Source organism: Panicum virgatum, chromosome 5K (genome assembly GCF_016808335.1).
Source record: "Panicum virgatum strain AP13 chromosome 5K, P.virgatum_v5, whole genome shotgun sequence".
In the NCBI taxonomy this organism is placed as follows: Eukaryota; Viridiplantae; Streptophyta; class Magnoliopsida; order Poales; family Poaceae; genus Panicum; species Panicum virgatum.
Window position 1 is genome coordinate 39,946,839 of NC_053140.1, and position 20,989 is coordinate 39,967,827.

At 46.9% G+C, this 20,989-nt stretch overlaps 1 protein-coding gene across 1 annotated transcript; it reads left to right on the plus strand.

The window, feature by feature from the left end:
* Positions 1-3,776: 3,776 nt before the first annotated feature.
* Positions 3,777-20,096, plus strand: LOC120707471 (MADS-box transcription factor 18-like). The gene is made up of 7 exons (XM_039992377.1): positions 3,777-4,555; positions 4,631-4,695; positions 4,923-5,022; positions 5,132-5,173; positions 19,288-19,326; positions 19,425-19,558; positions 19,628-20,096. The coding sequence occupies exons 1-7, from the start codon at positions 4,478-4,480 to the stop codon at positions 19,809-19,811; spliced, it is 642 nt and encodes a 213-aa protein (XP_039848311.1). The 5' UTR covers positions 3,777-4,477; the 3' UTR covers positions 19,812-20,096.
* Positions 20,097-20,989: the final 893 nt, after the last annotated feature.

The window sequence follows — 20,989 nt, forward strand, 5'->3', positions numbered from 1 at the left end:
CCACTGTAAGAATCACAGATTTGCCACCAACTTTGGGAAAACCCTCAATAAAATCCATAGCAATGTCACTCCAAACAGTACTAGGAACAGGCAGGGGCTTCAATAAGCCGCCCGGATGCAAGTGCTCAGTCTTGTTCTGCTGGCAAACCAAGCAGACACGAACCAATCGGGCCATATGAGGGTTATAAAATGATGACTGCAATCTGTGTAACGTCTTCTGGATTCCCTCATGACCAGCCTCGTGAGCATCATCAAGCAAGCGAGGCCACAATGAAGAGTCATCTGGAACAAAAATATTGCCATGAAATAGCAACAAGCCATCCACCAAAGACCAACCAGGCGCTGCTGTCCCAGCTGCAATATCTGCCAAAATTTGCTGAACCTTCACATTGGCCTGATGTTCTGCCCGCAGCTCACTGAACAAATCAAAGGATGGCATGGACAGGGCCATCACGGAAGAATCTTTGTCGCGGCGAGACAAAGCATCTGCTGCAACATTTTGTTTGCCTGGCTGGTATTCCACCGTGAGATCATATCCAAATAGCTTGCTGACCCAATTATGCTGAGGAATTGTGGAAAGACGCTGATCAAGTAAAAACTTCAGAGGACGATGATCAGTACGAACCGTGAATGCACGTCCCCAAAGGTAAGGCCTCCAATTGCGGACTGCTTTGACAAGACCAATGAGTTCACGCTCATACGCTGGCAGCTTGGCATGATGAGGCGCCACAGCCCGACTAAAGAAAGATATTGCGCCATCGCCCTGGAGGACAGCACCAAAACCAGAGCCCGATGCATCACAATCAACGAAGATTCATCATGAAAAGTCCGGCAGCTGCAGCAGAGGTGCCGACGTGAGCGCCCTTTTGAGGTCGAGGAACGCCCGTTCTGCAGCATCATTCCACGAGAAAGCCCCCCCTTTGAGCAGGGCGGTCAGAGGGGCAGCCACTGCGCCGTAGCCCGCAATGAACTTCGGTAGTAACCGGTGAGACCGAGAAATCCCCGAAGTGCCCGCAGCGTCCGTGGCCGGGGCCAAGCCTCCACAGCAGCCACCTTCTCTGGGTCCATGGCGACACCAGCGTGAGAGATGATGTGGACAAGGTACCCCACAGATTCTTCTCCGAAGAAGCACTTTGAACGCTTGACGAACAGCAAGTGTTCACGCAAGCGCTGAAAGACCGCCTTGACGTGCTGTAGATGTTCGGCCCAAGAAGAACTGTAGATTAAGATATCATTAAAAAATACAAGAACGAATCGGCGTAGGAAGGGCTTGAGGACGTCGTTCATGAGAGCTTGAAAAGTCACCGGAGCATTCGTGAGTCCAAACGGCATCACCAAGAACTCATAATGCCCTAGGTGCGTGCGGAACGCCGTCTTCTCGATGTCGTCCGGGTGCATCCGGACCTGGTGGTAGCCACTGCGGAGGTCGAGCTTGGTGAAGTACCGTGTGCCCTTTAGTTCGTCCAGCAGCTCATCGACGACCGGTATAAGAAACTTGTCCTTCACGGTCTTGTCATTGAGGGCGCAGTAGTCGACGCAGAAACGCCACGTGAGGTCCCGCTTCTTCACGAGCAGCACCGGGGAGGAGAACGGCGATGTCGACTCCCGAATGATGCCTTGCTGCATCATGTCGTCACACTGACGCTCTAACTCATCTTTCAACAGCTGGGGTACCCATATGGCCGCACAGCCACCGGTGCTGTTGCCGGTAGTAGGTGTATGCGGTGGTCCTGTCGGCGCAGCAGCGGCAAGCCATGGGGCTCGGCGAAGATGCCGGCGTAGGCGTCCAACAGCTGGGGAAGCAATTCCATGCCGGAGGCGAGGGCGAGAGCTGGCGGCGAGGCTCCGCCGATCCCTGTCCAGAGGACGGTGCGGCCATCGCGCCAGAAAAGCATGGAGAGAGCGGCGAAATTCCAAATGATGGGCCCCAAGGTGCGCAGCCAGCGCACCCCTAGGACCATGTCAAAGTCGGCCAATGGTAGCATATAGCAGTCGATGGCAGCACGTCGGTGGATGCACAGAGGCCGCCGCTAGCCACGCGTTCCCCATTGGCGACTTTGACTGATAAGCCCGGCCGTGGTGTGACGTGGAGGCCGAGCTTAGAGGCGATGTCGGTGCTGATGAAGGTGTGGGTGGAGCCCGTGTCGACACGGGCGACCAAATCTGCGCCCGCCACACGTACGCGGAGCTTCAGGGTGTCGGCCGCGGTGATCCCAGTCAGTGCATGGAGGGAGATACTGACAGTGTCCGCGTCGTCAGAAAGCTCCTCGCCATCTTCTAGTTCCATCAAGAAGACATCCTTGCGAGCACACCGGTGTTCTTTGGTGAACTTCTTAGGGCAGAAGTAACATTGCCCGTTCGCACGCTTCTCTGCAATTTCTTCAGGGGAGAGGCGACGGAAGCGTGGACGCTGCTCATCTTGCTTCTCGGCAGGTGGTGCCGTCGCAGGCTGGGACGGCGCAGGGGGGCGCTGCCGCGTCCCTGGGCGGGGCGCCGTTGCCGAGACAGCGCGCGCTGCCTCGGCAGCCCGTTTCTCGAATGCCCAGGCCAAACTCATGGCGGTCTGGAGGCTCGCCGGGCGCTGCATCTCCACGTCTGAGCACAGCGGCTGGCCGAGTCCTGAGGTGAATAAATCCACCTGGTGTTGCCATGTCAAATTATCACAGCAGCACAGCAAAGCAAGGAATTGCCTCTGATAATCCTCGACGCTGCCTGTCCGCCGAAGGTCCTTGAGCTCACCGAGCGCGTTCGAGCGAATCGGCGGGCCGAATCGCATGTTGACATAGGGCCCTTTGGGAGGGCTCCGTCCCCGTAGTTGCACTGTAGTCGCATGCTACAGGAAATAGTACTATAGTTGCACTGTTCGTCACTGTAGTAAGGAGCCGGAATGGAAAACGAGATCCAAAATAAACTACAAACGAGGTGGAGCCGGTGAAGCTGCAAAAATGTACCTCCACCGGCTCCGGCTCTTGAATGCGCTACAGTATTGGAGCCGGAGCACCCCGGAGCCCTCCCAAAGAGGGCCCAGCGAAACGCGGCCAGGAGACGACGCCCTCGTTGCGCTCGAGTTGGTAATATCACTCGGTCGCTGCGCCATCGAGGTGCAGGGAATCCAGCCATACCCGCTCTTCATCCATGGTGCGGCAGCCGCGGAAGTAGCTGTCGTATTTGTTGAGCCACGGAAGAGGGTCAGACTCGCCATCGTAGTGGGGGAAGCTCAGCTTCGGCCGATGGGGGCGCCGCCAGTCGTCGTCGCGATGGTAGTGGCGATTGAAGGGGCCGCCGCCGCCACCCCCGTCGCCGCCGCCGCCGCCGCCTCCGCCCCGGCCGCTGCCGCGGGGCCCACGCCCGGAGTCCTCTGTTTTTGGGTCCTCCGGGCTCTGCTCCGCATTGTCTTCGACCTTCTGCTTCTCGAGACGGGACAGGCGGAGGTCGTGGGTGTCCAAGCGCTTGTTAATGGTGGTGATTTGCGCCAAGGTGCGGTCGTGCTTCTGGGAATCCGTCAGTGGAGGATCGTCTTCCTTGAGGCCGGCCATGGAATCAGATGGCGATGCCCCAGTGCTGGTCTCTGATACCAATTTGGTATGGCGAGGCCGGATGGGAGTGCGCAGAGGAGAAACTAGAAGCAATTGAGATTGTGAGCAAGAACGAAGAGGGTAGCGAGCACGGGTTCTCGGAGGACTGCCTTGGTCGCCGGCGGCAGATGTCCCAGCCAGGACCGAAGAACAGAACCCTCACGGGACTTCTATTCCTTCGATAAAAACTGATTACAATCCTCTTAGCAGCCTTTATAGATCAGGCGTCTAAGCACTCTTGCCTAATTAATCTCTCCTTTCCTTAACAGGCTCCGACTCTATCTTAACTTAAAAGAAACAGACTCCACAAAATCTCAACCTCCTAATCGTGAGTATGTCGCGGACGCCGGCGATATACACGCCCAACAAAAGAGTCCGTGACAATACACCTGATTATTGACAAAAAGCAACAGAAGATTTTGTTTGCGTAAGTAGATTGCTACATTTATGTACTCATGACATGTTCTTGCATTCTTATTTCTTAAACATCCTTTCTCAGGCCACATTTGAACTATGAAGCACCATGAGTTCATTGAATAATAACCAGCTTCTCTGTGCATGTGATGATACAGTTGTTCCAGCCATGCTTTGCATCTAGCTATACATGTTATTCGAGGTTAACTGCCCTATGTTTCCTGCAAGTTCAGGATCAGGATAAAATACTTGTATGGATTTGGCATTCCTTAAATAGTGGAAACTTAAGCCTGGGTCACCATGAATATTGTGCATTGTGAATTTTGCCGTATTTTTGTTGCACAAGACTTGTAATATACTGCACCTAGTAATATAAAGGTGCAAAAGAAAAGAGAAATCGTCCCTGCCTAGTCACCTGATTATATTGTTTAAATGAGACATCAATTTTAGCTGCTGGAGCATGACATTGCTGTTGATACTTATTCAGTATGGAAGGCATTCTTGAGCGTTACCAACGATACTCATTTGAAGAAAGAGCAGTACTTGATCCAAATATTGGAGACCAGGTACAATTATGAAATCTCCTTATCTACCAGAGACTATCATTCCAGTTAAAATCAAGGTGATCCTTTTTGCACCAGGCAAACTGGGGAGATGAATATGGCAGGTTAAAAACCAAACTTGATGCACTTCAGAAGAGTCAGAGGTATTTTAGACTTGCTTAGACTTTGGTCGGTTGCAAGTGAATTGAAGGGTATTAGAGGGGGTTGGGAGGGATTAAATCCCCAACAAGTCAAAATCCCCCTCAACCCCTTCCAATCCCCATCAATCCCCTTGTGGAGGGATTAACCAAACAAGGCCTAAAGAAGATCCTTATTCAGTTTACAATAACAGCTACTGACTCACTGTTTCTATCTATTCACCCAACTGGAGGCAACTGTTAGGAGAACAACTAGATTCACTGACCACAAAAGAACTACAGCAACTGGAGCAACAACTGGACAGCTCTCTGAAGCATATAAGATCAAGAAAGGTGAATCAATCAATTGGGATAAAGTTGTTGTTGTGGTGCACAGCTATTTCGTTTTTTTACTAACTTCTTTGTCAATTATCATATCATAACATTCTTTTTCTTGGTGCAGAATCAGCTCATGTTTGATTCAATTTCTGAGCTTCAGAAAAAGGTTACTTACAATCCTTTTGATTCCTTTCTACCTCGCACGTGACGTGTAACATGAGTGAAGTGCATCTAGGCCGATAGATGCTAATTTTAAGTTTCGGTGATTAATGACAACCTTATGCGACTAACGTATGTTTTGAAGGAAATATTAATGATTAGTTAAGTCTCATATGGAATGTGAAAAGAGACCCCTCAATTCGGAACAACCATGCGTGCCAAGGACTCTTTTCTAAAGATTAAGGACCTTTCTAGTCTCAAGTGTCATAAGGAGATGAAGGACACTTGATTTAGATAGGGTTTATAGTTTTTAGTTCTTGACCGTACTATTAAGAGGGGTTCATGAGTTAGTAGCTTGATCAAAATTAAGTTGTCCTTAGAAATCATGCACACTCGCTCAAAAACAGCCCAAGATGGTCAATAGAAGTCAACACAACACTTGGAAGAAGAAACAATCAAAGTCACGGTCGAATCCAAGTCAACTCAGCTGAAAACAAAGAAAAACAGCAACACTGGTTAAACCGGTACCCCTAGCATCGGAGCATCCGATGCTTGTCGGAAGTTCCGACGCCCTGTCGGACTATCTCTCTGGATGCCAGCAGATATCAAATCAGAAATCCCTATAGCACCGGTTGAACCGACGGTTCAGAATCGAAGCACCGGTGCATTAGATGTGCCTTGTTCCAGAGAGCATGTTTTGGTGGACTTCAACTTCTCTTCAGCACCGGTTGAACCGACGGTTCAGAATCAAAGCACCGGTGCATTAGACGTCCTATGTTCCAGAGAGCTTGTTTGTGTTGGTCAGTGAAACTCTTCAGCACCGGTTGAACCGATGCCCCTACGGAGCATGCACCGGTGCATTGACGCAAACTTGGATACTGTGTCAGAACCCCAACGGCTACAATCTAGACATAGAGAGACCGGTTGAACCGACGCCTCAAATCTGACACCCATCGGTTCTTCCGGTGCTCACGGTTTTTCTGCAGAAAACTTCCAACGGCTATGTGACCTCCTCCACTCTATATAAGGGTACCCCCTGGCTCATTTCAGTTGCCTTTGACACCCTGAATACTTGAGGCCACCCGTGAGAAAAAGAGAAAGTGCTTTGAGCAAACAAGAGAAGATCTAACAATTCGTTTGTGCTTCAACCTTGAAGAATCCATCCTTTGCAAGTGTAGCAAGTGTGCTTGAGCTAGGGCCAACTGAGTGTAGGTCAAGTGAAGTCTTAGGAGCTTGTTACTCTTGGTGTTTGACGGCACCTAGCCGGTCTTGGTGATCGGGAGGTTCTTGGTGAGCTCTTGGTGTTTGTGGGAGCCCCAAGACCAGAAGATTGTACACGGTGTGAAGCTCGCCGTTCCGGAGATGGAGAAAGAGCATTCTTAGTGATCACTTGCTCCTTGGTGAAGCAAGGGAGCTATACCCTTGTGTGGGTGCTCCAACGTGGATTAGGGGGGAGCGTCAACTCCTCGATACCACGGGAAAAAATCCGGTTGTCTCGTGTCTCTCACTTTTATTTCAAGCAATTAAATCCTTTTGTTGTTACTCTTGTCTTTGATTGCTTGTAGTTTGACTAGGACAACTTGCATGGTAGTGTGATCTTTTGCTTATGTTTTGATCTTGCTAGTGTGATATCTTTTAAGCAACATGATCATGATAGTGTGTTTACCTACCTAAGGACCTTGTGCTAGCATGCTCTAGTGACTAGGTTTCAAATTTATAGATTGGGCAATACTAGTCTAGGTTAAGGACTAGATAGAAATTTGAAAAAGTCCCAATTCAACCCCCCTTCTTGGGCCACGATCCTTACAATTGGTATCAGAGCAAGGGCTCTCTTTTTAGGCTTAAAATCCTAGAATATGGCCGGGGAAGTGGTGGTCCACCCAAGCTCGATGGGAGACACTATGCTTATTGGAAAGCTCGCATGGCGGGTTACCTTGAGGCTATTAATCCCATGGCTTGGGCGGTCACGGAAAAACCTATTGTTGGTCCGTGGAATGAAGATCAAGTCAAATATGGTGCTAGAGCAAAGAATGCTTTGTTTGATGCTCTTAGTGAGGAGATCTTTGCTCGTATTCACAGCAAAAAGACCGCTCATGAAATTTGAAAAGCACTTGAAGCTATTTATGTAGGTTCTAAAAAGCTTCGTGAAGAAAAATATCAAGTGCTTAAGGAAAAACTAAATGAATTCAAAATGCTTCCAAATGAATTGGTTGAACAAATGTATGCTCGATTGAATATGCTTATTGAGGACATTAACGCTCTTGATATTTCTCCTTTGTCTACTAGTGATATCATCCGGAAGATTCTACATTGTCTACACAAGCCCAAGTACAACATCATCACCTCATTGCTCTATGAGAAGGATCTTGAAACACTTGATGTGAGTGATGTTGTTGGGAAGATTCGGTCTCATGAGATGTTCCTCTTGGGAGAAGTTGATCCACCGCAAGACAAATAGATCTTGCACTAAAAGCTAAGAGTGATCATAAGTCCAAGAAAAAGAACAAGTGCAAAGTTCCATCACCAAGCTCAAGCGAAGATGAAGCTAATGAAGATTCAAGTGATGAAGACGGTGATGTTGAGCTAGCACTCCTCATGAGGAAGACCTCCAAGATGATGTCAAGGTTGAACAAGAAAGGGTACAACTATGACCCCAAGAAAAACAAGTTTCGTACCCGGAAGAACAAGGACAATATCAAGAAAGTTTGTTACAATTGTGGCAAATATGGTCACCTCTCATATGATTGTCCGGAGCCTTCAAAGCTCAACAAGAAACAAGAAGATGGTGACAATCAATACAAGACCTCAAAGAAAAGTTATGAGAAAAAGGACCACAAGAAGAAAGGGTCTTTCACAAGAAAAGAGAAGGTCAAGGCTTTCCTTGGAGAATGGATCACGGATGGTGAATCCTCAAATGATGACTCAAGTGATGAAGAATCCAAGAAAAAGATTGTGGGGATTGCTATGCATGATGATGAAGATGATGGTGATGAGGCACCTCTACCTCCACCACCCATGTGCTTCATGGCAAGAGGTAACTCCAAGGTGAGTGATGATGAAGACTCCTCTAGTGATGAAAGTGAACATTGCTTATCTCCTAATGAAGTGCAAAACATCCTAGAAGAGTACCAACAAGTGATCAAGAAGTACAAATCAAAATGTAAAGTTCTTGAAATTGAATATGCCAAGGTTAAGGCCTCAAATAATGAGTTGATTGTTAAGCATAATGAGGTAGTAGAAACTCATGATACAAGTATTGTTCCAAGCAAGCAACTTAAAGAGGAGCATGACAAGCTACTTGTTAAGCATGATGAATTAAATGTTAAATATGAGGAAGTAGTTATGCTTAACAAGTCACTTACTTCATGCAACAAGAAGCTCAAGCTTGATTATGCTAACCTAAATATGAAATATCAAGAACTTGACCTTGCCTTTGATGCTTTGGATGAAGAACTTAAAGAATCTCAAAAGAAAGTCATCAAAGTCAATATAGCTACTTCTTGTGATGATCTTGTGGAGTTGCCTCATCCTATTGCTTGTCATCATGCTTCTCCTTCTTGTTCAAAGACTAACCATGATAGGGAGAAACAACTTGAGGAGGAGCTTGAAAGCATGACCAAATGCGTGTTCAATGTGACAAGAGGAGAATACTTGCACAAGGAGATTCTCTTCCACAATGCAAGGCACTTTGGGACAAATGGACTTGGATCATTTCCCAACCCTCCGGAAAATTGTCCCAAGTCGCCGGAGCTCATGGCATGCTTCAACAAGGAAGTTGGCTCATATTGTCAACATTGTCAAGTCACCGGGCATCACACAAGGGAGTGTCCAATTCCTACTTGTCCACCTCCTACCTTGCCTCCTAATTACAAGTCTCAATTTAATGAAAATCATTTCTTGTTAAGCAAGCTTAAAAGTGGAAAGGTTAAGGCAAAGTTTATTGGCACTCAAATTAAGGGAAAGCTACCACGCCAACTATGGGTTCCTAAAGCTTTAGTAACTCATGTCAAAGGACCCAAACTTGCATGGGTTCCCAAACCTCAAAAGTGATTCATTTGTGTGTAGGTGAACTACAAAGCCGGTGGCAAACATTGGGTGCTTGATAGCGGATGTACACAACACATGACCGGCTATGTAAAGATGTTCACCTCACTAGATGAAGATGTGGGCGATTATGAACATGTCACCTTTGGTGACAACTCAAAAGGAAAAGTGGTAGGTTTGGGTAAGGTAGCCATTACCAAGGATCTCTCTATTTCTAATGTGTTGCTTGTTGAGTCGGTTAGTTTCAATTTGTTATCTATTGCTCAACTTTGTGATTTAGGACTAATATGCACCTTTAGAGATAGTGAGGTTATAGTGACAAGCAAGGAGGATAAGAGTTTAATATTCAAATGATTTCGACATGGTAACATCTACCTTGTTGATTTCTCATCTAATGATGCAAGCTTGGCGACATGTCTCTTCTCCAAGAACTCCATGGGTTGGCTTTGGCATCGCCGCATTGCTCATATTGGCATGAGCCAACTCAAGAAGGCCTTCAAACGAGGTATGGTGGTTGGTGTTAAAGATGTTACATTTGACAAAAACAAATTGTGTAGTGCTTGTCAAGCCGGGAAGCAATTTGCATCATCACATCCCATGAAGGCTTATTTGTCAACATCAAGAAGCTTGGAGCTACTACACATGGATCTCTTTGGGCCAACCACCTACAAAAGTCTTGGCGGTAATCTCTATTGTCTTGTAATTGTTGATGATTATTCTAGATATACTTGGACTTTTTTTTTAGAGGACAAGAGCAAGACTATGGGGATCTTCAAGATTTTTGTCAAGCAAGCTCAAAATGAATTTGAGTCAAGTGTTGTGAAGGTCCGGAGCGACAATGGCACGGAGTTTAGGAACACTCAAGTAGAAGAGCTTTGCAATGACTAGGGGATCAAGCATGAGTTTTCATCAACATATACACCCCAACAAAACGGAGTGGTGGAGATGAAGAACAAGACATTGATCACTCTTGCAAGAGCAATGTTGGATGACTATGGCATCTCACAAAGATTTTGGGCAGAAGCCATCAACACCGCATGCCATGCATCCAACCGAGTTTATCTTCACCGCTTCTTGGGAAAGACATCCTATGAGCTTCTCATTGGGAGGAAGCCCAACATCTCCTACTTCCGGGTGTTTGGTTGCAAATGCTACATCTTCAAGAAAAGGAAGCACCTGGGCAAGTTTGAAAGTAGATGTGATGTTGGTTTTCTTATTGGTTATTCATCAAACTCCAAAGCATATCGAGTATTCAATAGTGCTACAAGCAAGATTGAAGAAACTTGTGATGTGGAGTTTGATGAGACTAATGGCTCCCAAGGGGAAGTTTTTTCTTGTGATGATGTAGGTGATGAACCACTTCGAGAAGTCATGAAGAACATCACTATTGGGCAAGTCAAGCCAAAGGAGGAGGTAGAAGAGCTACAAGCCTCATCCACTCAAGTTGAAGTCACTTCCAAGGATGACTCAAAGGATAAAGACAAGTCTACATCATCCCATCACCATGATGAGTCATCCGATGAAGAAGATGATGCCTCATCTCCTTTCCATGATGCCCAAGATGAACAAGTGGTTGAAGAACAACTTCGATTTGATGACACGCACATCACAAGTGAACAAGCCCAAGCTCAAGATCAAGATGACGAATCACTAGAAGAATCAACGTCTCAAGCACAAGAGAGGCTTACAAGAACTTCAAGAAATCATCCCATTGACTTGGTCATGGATAACCCCTCTAGTGGAGTAAGAACTCGAAGACGTCAATATGCCTCTTTTTGTGAACATTACTCGTTTGTTTCTTGCTTGGACCCCACAAATATAGATGAAACTCTTGAGGACCCAGATTGGGTGATAGCCATGCAAGAAGAGCTCAACAACTTCACCCGCAATGAAGTTTGGGTTCTTGAAGAACGTCCTCAAGACAAGAATATCATTGGTACCAAGTGGGTCTTCCGCAACAAACAAGATGAGCATGGTGTAGTGATTCGCAACAAGGCAAGACTTGTGGCAAAGGGCTTCGCACAAGTTGAAGGGTTGGATTTTGGTGAAACATTTGCCCCCGTTGCAAGACTTGAAGCCATTCGTATCCTTTTAGCGTATGCTTCACATCATAACATGAAACTCTTTCAAATGGATGTGAAGAGTGCGTTCTTAAATGGCTTGATTAATGAGTTGGTGTTTGTTGAACAACCTCTCGGGTTTGAGGACCCTAGATATCCTAATCATGTTTATAGGTTGTACAAGGCGCTCTACGGGCTCAAGCAAGCGCCAAGGGCTTGGTATGAACGCCTTCGTGACTTCCTTCTCAACAAGGGCTTCAAGATCGGGAGGGTGGATACAACTCTATTCACAAGAATCATCAATGAAGAGCTATTCGTATGTCAAATTTATGTTGATGATATCATTTTTGGTTCAACTAACCCCACTCTTTGCAAAGAATTTGGAGAAATGATGGCTAGGGAATTTGAGATGTCCATGATCGGTGAGCTCAATTTCTTCCTTGGATTTCAAATCAAGCAATTAAAGGAAGGGACTTTCATCCATCAAGAAAAGTATACAAAGGATATTCTCAAGAAATTCAAGATGGATGATTGCAAGCCGATCAAGACTCCAATGCCAACTAATGGACATCTTGACTTGGATGAGGGAGGTAAGTTGGTTGACCAAACTCTCTATCATTCTATGATTGGGTCGCTTCTTTACCTAACCGCATCTAGGCTCGATATCATGTTTAGCGTATGCATGTGTGCCCGTTTTCAAGCTAATCCTAAGGAATCACATATTAGTGCCGTTAAGAGGATCCTTATATATCTCAAGCATACGCCTAGCATAGGCTTGTGGTACCCCAAAGGCGCTAGTTTTACACTTTTGGGATACTCGGATTCGGACTTTGCCGGATGTCGTGTGGATCGCAAAAGTACATCGGGTGGGTGCCACTTGCTAGGGCGTTCCTTAGTCTCTTGGTCTTCAAAGAAACAAAATTCCGTGGCCTTGTCAACCGCGAAGGCGGAATACATTGCCGCCGGGGCTTGTTGTGCTCAAATCCTCTACATGAAGCAAAGCCTCTTGGACTATGGTGTAGTATTAGATAGGATCCCGCTCCTTTGTGATAACGAGAGTGACGTTAAAATTGCTAACAACCCGGTTCAACACTCTCGTACGAAGCACATAGATATTCGCCATCACTTTCTAAGAGATCATGTGGCAAGGAATGATATACTACTTTGTGGTGTTCGCTCCGAAGATCAATTGGCGGATATCTTCACCAAACCTCTAGATGAGAGCACCTTTTGTAGGTTGCGAAGTGAGCTTAATGTTTTAGATGCTTCTAACGTCATATAATTGCCTTGTCATATAGATGCATTTCATATGTACATGTGCTAGGGGCTTGTCTAACCTTGTCAAGATAGTGATGAACATGGGTCTTGCATGAGCCGGTGGTCTTGGTTTCGCTCATGGCATGAAGAATGGTTCATCATGAAGAAGCTTGCCGAGGGTTCAAACTTGACAAGATAGATTTAAATTTTTGCAATGCATGTGCTTGTCATATAGAATGCATCCATGTTTAATTTCTCGCTTTACATTGGCATTGCATCATGTTAGTAGCATCACAAGGGAGCAAATCACACTTCGAGAAAGATATTCATGCTAAATATGATATATCATCTCTACAAGAGTGATAAGATCAATATTGTGCTTTCATGCCTATTGAGCCACGTCCTATCGAACTTAAAGTTTCAATCTCTAAGTTCATAAGCAAAATGGCTCATACATTTGGTTTTTTGTGTTTAAACCTCGCTTGGATCTTATTTTGCCTATATTTATGTAAAAGCTTGCGAACACTTAGTATGAGTGTTTGAGGGGTGAGGTTGTCTCTCGAAAATGGTCCAAATTGAGTGTTTATGGCTTTGGTTTTGAAAATTTGGATCAGAAGTAGAGTTTGTAGTTCAGCAGAAATTTTCCTTAACCACCGGTTAAACCGACGCCCTGTTTTTACCTTGCATCGGTTCAACTGGTGCTTAAAGTCTTCGTGGCTCGGTTTCTGCATCATCTCTGGAACAACCTCCGTTCGTTACACCGATGGTCACCGGTGCATCCGATGGTTGGCGGATGAACCGACGCCTTTGCATCGGTTCAACCGGTGCTACTGCGTGGAGTCTTGGCCCTTGCAGCGTCTCTGGACCTTACTCCTGCCAATGCACCGACGCCCGTCGGATGTTCCGGTGCCTCAGTGGCGGATCTTCCGGTGCCCCTGTTGACCATGTTTCCATCTCAATCAGATCTGGTCAAAGTTACACCGGTGATTACACCGATGCTCTCTTCTCTGTACCGCCGGATCTTCCGGTGCTTAGGGTTGGCGGGCCCGCTCGTTCTGTTTTCACTTAACCTTTCCGCGGGCCCCACGCGTCAGCATCACACAGTTTTTCTTCCTCCTCGCGAAACCGCGATCCCTGCACCCGCGCCCGTACGCCGCTCCTGCACCGCCCCTCCGCCGCCGCTCACGCGCCGCCTGCTCGCCACTCAAAGCCGCCGCCGCGCCCGAGCTCTCCACTGCGCCGTCACCCACGCGCACCCCCACTGCGCTGCTGCTCCGCAGCCGCTCAAGCGCTCACGCCGCACCCGTGCCACCCACGCACCGCCGCTCATCGCCGCCAACGGCCTCTCTCCAAGCGCCAGCAAGCCTCCTCCACGCAGTGCTGCTCCACTCCTTCTCCCACGCACGAGTTTTCAAGCCTGATTTGAGTTCCCTCCACCCTTGTTTCAAGTGCACAACAGGTGTTCGAGGAATTGCCTCTTAGGCTGTTTCGTCGCTTTCTTCCCTGATTTGCAAGGGTATGATCTTTACACCTTGTTGCAAAGTGAAATTCCATTGATACATCATCCTTTGCACACATGTTTACATATATCCTTGCCTTGATCACTCACATAAGAATCTTGTCACTTATCTTTGCACATGCTCACATAGATATCTTTTAAATCTTTTAGCGTGTCATCGATATCAAGGCTGCTATCCACTAGATTTCATGTCATAGGCTCAAATCAAATCTTTGTTTTAACTCTCTAATGACAGATGGCCAGTGACAAGAAGGGCAAGGGCAAGATGGTAGCGCAGAAGAAGAAGAAGCGCACCCGTGAGGACCGCGAGCGAGAGCAAGCAGAGGCAGTTGCAGATGCATCAGATAGGCAGGAATCGCTCAGGATCAGGGATCCTCAGGTTCAGGGGGAGCCACAGCAGCAATTACATCGCTCAGGACGTACTCAGACAGCTCAGACCACACCTGAGTCCCGCTCACGTCCACGGACTCGAGGTGGTGGCACGCAGAGGGGAGCAGGTCATGCACAGCAGCAGCACACCGGCAGTGACACCCAGATAGGAGGTCAGGACAGTGCTGAGGAGCTGCCCGAGGTTGAGCTGTTTGATCTCAGGGGTATTCCAGGACCTAGGGTCAAGAGACTGAGATATGTGACCCCTGAGCAGTGGTTTCCCGAGCAGAGAGACGTTGGTGTTGATCGTCGCTTTCACACTCTGCTCCAGGAGTCTTTTTACCACACCTACTGCCAGTTGGATATCAAGATTAGTGAGCACAAGATGCTCCATTGGGTGGCAATGCGTGTGGCAGCAGGAGGGATTCCAGTGCTTCCTCTCTTCGAGAGATATGATGGATTGCCTGCCCTACTCAGTGAGAGGTCCAGATACATTCGAGAATGGGTTCGAGTCTTTTACGCCACTCTGTTTATTGAGGAGGACCGACAGTTCATAGATTTCATGTTCCAGGAGAGGCACTATCGTTTGACTCGAGCACGTTTAGCTACACTGCTTGGAGTTCAGATTGCCGAGGAGCCACACTTCGTGCACTATCAGGCTTACGGCAGCACGGTGCCTCCTCGTCGTCCTCATGAGTCTCACGTCCCATCTGACGAGGAGATCAGTGTTCTCTTTCAGCAGCCGTTCCTACCTGGCACACCGAGGACTCCGGACAGGCTGACTCCCATGGCACACTCTATCCACCTAGCTCTGAGGAAGAGTCTGTTGTATCGGATTGGATACAATGAGGGGATTACAGCTCTGTAGCAGTGGCTCTTACTGTATATCATGACAGGTCATGACTTTGACCTAGTCGACTTCTTTATCTGCGAGCTGGAGGATGTGATTATGGATGGGATGACAGTTCACCGTCGCCATCCGTTTGCTCATTGGATCTGCTGGATTCTGGCTCAGCTAAGTCAGAATGAGCATATGGATGAGCTGGAGCACTCGAGGACACACTTCAGTTTTTACTCACCTGCTACTCCTCGAGACGGTCGTCGTGGCTCGAGAGGCCAGCGCAGAGCACAGCAGGTTCTGGATGAGCGTATCTTGGCTGAGGGCAGAGTTGCAGATGATCCAACGGCAGCCGAGGACGCTTCACTAGCAGCAGCAGAGGCCCAGCTCCCACACTACCTGGTCACTGACTCAGAGGACTCGGAGGATGACGAGGAGTATATACCCACTGTCTCTGTTCCTCGTGGTGCTCATGATGATGAGGCAGGATCCTCCCGTGCAGCACGAGCCCCTGCTCCTCCAGTTACCACTGCACAGGTCACATAGCCAGATTCTCTTGCAGCTATACTTACTCGGCTTTCAGACCAGCAGGACCGGTTTGCTGCAGCTCAGCTGAGCATGCAAGCCGAGCAGGCTCGCCAGCAAGAGGCCCAGACACTTGTTCTTGAGGGCATTCGGCAGCAGCAGGAGGCCATGAGGTTACAGCTTCAGTAGCAATCCCAGATCCAGCAGCAGATGTTTACTTTCTTCTCGGGATGCTTCGGTCAGCTGTACCGTCACACTGGACTACCTGAGCCTCAGCTCCCTACACCCCAGCAGCTCCAGTTCGATCCCACTGCTCCCGCTCCTCCTGTTGGTGGTTTTGTGCAGACACCCTTGGCGTCATTCCCGATGTCACCCTTTCTTCAGACCGGGTTGTTTGCCAGTCCTGCTCATACTTCCACCGCTGCTCCGGCTCATGCTCCATAGCCTAGCATCTGGACCGCCGAGCAGCGTGTAGAGTTCCTCAGACAGCAGCAGGTTCTGCATCAGTTACAGCACCCTTCAGCTCAGTCACTCACGTTTGACTCACCTTCTCAGCCTAAGGTGCTTCGTCCGTCCGTCGTGCGCCCCACTCGGCCAGAACTGACTCCCGTCACGTCTGCTCCTCCGACGAACTCCACGATCGTCGCCGAGCCAGCTTCTACCGCTACCCCAGCTACTTCTGCTGCTCCGACGACTCCAGTCGAGCAGAAGTCTTCTTCGGTCGACGACGACTGGACGGACGACGACGCCGACGACTCCGCCGCTCAGTTTTCCACCGCACCCAGCAGGAAGACCCCGCCTTCTCCAGCTCAGGATTAGATCGCCTTTCTTTTTGGTGCTTTGTTGCCAAAGGGGGAGATAGATAGGGGGAGTAGAGATAGGGGGAGCTTGGTGGTTTGTGGCGTGATTGGATCTTCATGGTTTTTGTGTACGGACATGTTATTTGGATATTGTGTATACTCTGTGTTGACATGTCCCTACATGTGCTTTTTTTTCGAGTAATGCATGCTTGTTTATCGCTTTCAATTTCATATCTTGTGTATCTCTACTTTGTGTTGTCATATATCACCAAAAAGGGGGAGATTGAAGTGCATCTAGGCCGATAGATGCTAATGGTAAGTTTCGGTGATTAATGACAACCTTATGCGACTAACGTATGTTTTGAAGGAAATATTAATGATTAGTTAAGTCTCATATGGAATGTGAAAAGAGACCCCTCAATTCGGAACAACCATGCGTGCCAAGGACTCTTTTCTAAAGATTAAGGACCTTTCTAGTCTCAAGTGTCATAAGGAGATGAAGGACACTTGATTTAGATAGGGTTTATAGTTTTTAGTTCTTGACCGTACTATTAAGAGGGGTTCATGAGTTAGTAGCTTGATCAAAATTAAGTTGGCCTTAGAAATCATGCACACTCGCTCAAAAACAGCCCAAGATGGTCAATAGAAGTCAACACAACACTTGGAAGAAGAAACAATCAAAGTCACGATCGAATCCAAGTCAACTCAGCTGAAAACAAAGAAAAACAGCAACACCTGTTAAACCGGTGCCCCTAGCATCGGAGCATCCGATGCTTGCCGGAAGTTCCGACGCCCTGTCGGACTATCTCTCTGGATGCCAGCAGATATCAAATCAGAAATCCCTATAGCACCGGTTGAACCGACGGTTCAGAATCGAAGCACCGGTGCATTAGATGTGCCTTGTTCCAGAGAGCATGTTTTGGTGGACTTCAACTTCTCTTCAGCACCGGTTGAACCGACGGTTCAGAATCAAAGCACCGGTGCATTAGACGTCCTATGTTCCAGAGAGCTTGTTTGTGTTGGTCAGTGAAACTCTTCAGCACCGGTTGAACCGATGCCCCTACGGAGCATGCACCGGTGCATTGACGCAAACCTGGATACTGTGTCAGAACCCCAACGGCTACAATCTAGACACAGAGAGACCGGTTGAACCGACGCCTCAAATCTGACACCCATCGGTTCTTCCGGTGCTCACGGTTTTTCTGCAGAAAACTTCCAACGGCTATGTGACCTCCTCCACTCTATATAAGGGTACCCCCTGGCTCATTTCAGTTGTCTTTGACACCCTGAATACTTGAGGCCACCCTTGAGAAAAAGAGAAAGTGCTTTGAGCAAACAAGAGAAGATCTAGCAATTCGTTTGTGCTTCAATCTTGAAGAATCCATCCTTTGCAAGTGTAGCAAGTGTGCTTGAGCTAGGGCCAACTGAGTGTAGGTCAAGTGAAGGCTTAGGAGCTTGTTACTCTTGGTGTTTGACGGCACCTAGCCGGTCTTGGTGATCGGGAGGTTCTTGGTGAGCTCTTGGTGTTGGTGGGAGCCCCAAGACAAGAAGATTGTACACGGTGTGAAGCTCACCGTTCCGGAGATGGAGAAAGAGCATTCTTAGTGATCACTTGCTCCTTGGTGAAGCAAGGGAGCTATACCCTTGTGTGGGTGCTCCAACGTGGATTAGAGGGGAGCGTCAACTCCTCGATACCACGGGAAAAAATCCGGTTGTCTCGTGTCTCTCACTTTTATTTCAAGCAATTAAATCCTTTTGTTGTTACTCTTGTCTTTGATTGCTTGTAGTTTGATTAGGACAACTTGCATGGTAGTGTGATCTTTTGCTTATGTTTTGATCTTGCTAGTGTGATATCTTTTAAGCAACATGATCATGATAGTGTGTTTACCTACCTAAGGACCTTGTGCTAGCATGCTCTAGTGACTAGGTTTCAAATTTATAGATTGGGCAATACTAGTCTAGGTTAAGGACTAGATAGAAATTTGAAAAAGTCCCAATTCAACCCCCCCCTTCTTGGGCCACGATCCTTACAATGAGCCACTAGGGAAAGTTGATGGTACGAGCACACACTTTGCTAGAATTTTAGGAAGGAGAGTAAACTTTTCAGTCTCATAATGATACACATGTTTCAGTAATTCAGTAAGATTAATGTATTTTTGATGTAGTTCATCTACAATCTGCTATTACCATTCATTTGTAACTTATCTGAACATCTGATTTTTCAGTGTTTACAAACATTACATCATGCAACTGCTGTAGAACGTTCTAAACCAGAATCAAGTTTTGCCTCTATAGAGGTCTCATTTAATCAATGGACGATTTGAATCTATGTATGTAATGAGATCAGCCTAAGATATATTCAAGAAATTAAATGCAAATTGGTTTTAAAGTGAGCCAAGCAGATGATAACCATCGCAATAAGGGAGAGAATGGATTGAATCAGTTAGGGGTTTGGGTTTGACTGGGAAACTGATCTCCAGTGCACTCTTTAAGCTTGGGAACTGTCTTAATATTTGCTACAAGTTACCATGAAATAGTTAAAGAAAAAAAAAGAGTCTGGAAAAGATATTGTGAAAACCTGTCAGCATTTCAGCAGACTAGTGGTGGTAACTGTAGCTAGTCTGTCAACAAACCTGTATCAAAATACTGAATGATGATAATATATTTGTTATGACAGCAACTTACAATCAGCTGTCTTCGTTTGTGCAGGAGAAATTGCTTACAGATCAAAATGGTGTCCTGCAAAAGGTAGAGATACCTTTCTTATTTATGATAGCGACATACTTACGATAGTAGCAAATTTAGTTTAGGAGGCCAGACTCTTCTATTAACTGTATTTAAAACAGCTCATGGAGGCAGAGAAAGAGAAAAACAATGCATTAATGAATGCTCACCTCCGGGAGCAGCAAAACGGAGGGTCAACAAGCTTGCCATCAACGCCGCCATCAACAGTTCCAGATTCCATGCCATATCTAAATATTACTCATGTTACACGCTTACACCAATAGTCCAGCATAATTACTCTATATCACTCATCCTCACCATATTGTAGGCCGTGTCAACCTAGAGGAGGAACAGTAGAGGAGTGTGAACCTGAATCGTCTCCTGCTCAAGAAACAGCGGCAAGCTGCCACCATGGATGCTACGCAGTGTCAGTAACAGATGAGCTGTTCCTGATACGATTCTGCAGCTTAACTCGAAGGCAACACACCGTCACCGACACCCTTCGGTGACCCAGGCATCCATACGAGACAGACAGACACACGCTTGTGTGCGCGCGCGCAGAGAGAGAGAGCATACTGTACTTGTGGTGCAGTGGCGGAGCCAGAATTTTGGAGTTGGGTATTTCCAATCCAAATACGAAATATAAAAAAGCTCATAATATTGATAACTCGCAGTATCAAAGTTCTTCAATTCCACTCCATATTTAGGAACATTCTCCGATCATGTAATTAAGCGCAGAAGAACCTATCTTGTCAAGTCTAATGCTGATATGTATAAATGGGAATTGTTCATCACCAAATTAGAGTCGCAAGTCTAAGCATATATGCTAATATTCCAGTATTCAAACTACAAAGAATATCTAAATTTCTGCTCTCTACTGTCCAAAATAGGCCCCTAGTTTGGTCAAATAAATTGCTATAACTAATTTCAGAACGATCGTAATATGAAGATTTAAATTTGTATCGATCCACATCTCTACGTTATGTCAGGGCATCACCTACTTGAAGGCTCAAGCATCCCCTTCTGTAGGTCGGAGATGGTTGTGGCATGCTGCCGAGGTTTCTACGCCGTCGTGCTTAGGGGTGGTAAAGGGTCCAAAATTTTGAACTAGAAAATCTAAGATCTGGGCCGGATCGGGCTCTAATCCTATATAATTTTAAACTAAAAATTTTAAGAATCTTATTAGGCTGTGAAGAAGCCACTAAGGCTATGACCCATTACCACCCCTGGGTGCTGCACAAAGCTTTTGCCGCCAGTCATGCATGGCGCATCACCCTTATCTACTTTGCTGTTTCTCCGGCTATGTGACCTGTCTCTCCCTTTACCACCATGCAGGCTGAGCTCATTTTTTAGAAAACAGGGCTGGAGACGCTCATTTTTTTTTTAGAAAAAACAGGACCGGAGACGATCAAGATCGATCAGATAAAAAGAGCGAGAGGAGGATTGGTGGTTGGACTATCATCGTGTGAGAGGAGTAGACCAGTGCGCGCATTGCTGTCGTGTTGGGCTGAGTTCTAACTCAGGAAGCATGACACATATACTTTGATATATACTTGATTGTTTGGGAAAAAAAATGTTGGGTATTCCTAGGAATACCATCAACATGGCTCCGCCCATGAGTCCACGTCACATGGAAGTGCTCTGATCCCTTTTGTTTATTTTTGTTGTTACTTTTTCCCTTTGCCCT

Bases quoted from the DNA above. Each gene is read 5' to 3' on its own strand.
- LOC120707471 (XM_039992377.1), top strand. From the start codon at position 4,478: ATGGAAGGCATTCTTGAGCGTTACCAACGATACTCATTTGAAGAAAGA. The intron at 4,696-4,922 runs GTATTTTAGACT...ACCCAACTGGAG, and splicing joins GCACTTCAGAAGAGTCAGAG to GCAACTGTTAGGAGAACAAC. The intron at 19,327-19,424 runs GTAGAGATACCT...TATTTAAAACAG, and splicing joins AAAATGGTGTCCTGCAAAAG to CTCATGGAGGCAGAGAAAGA.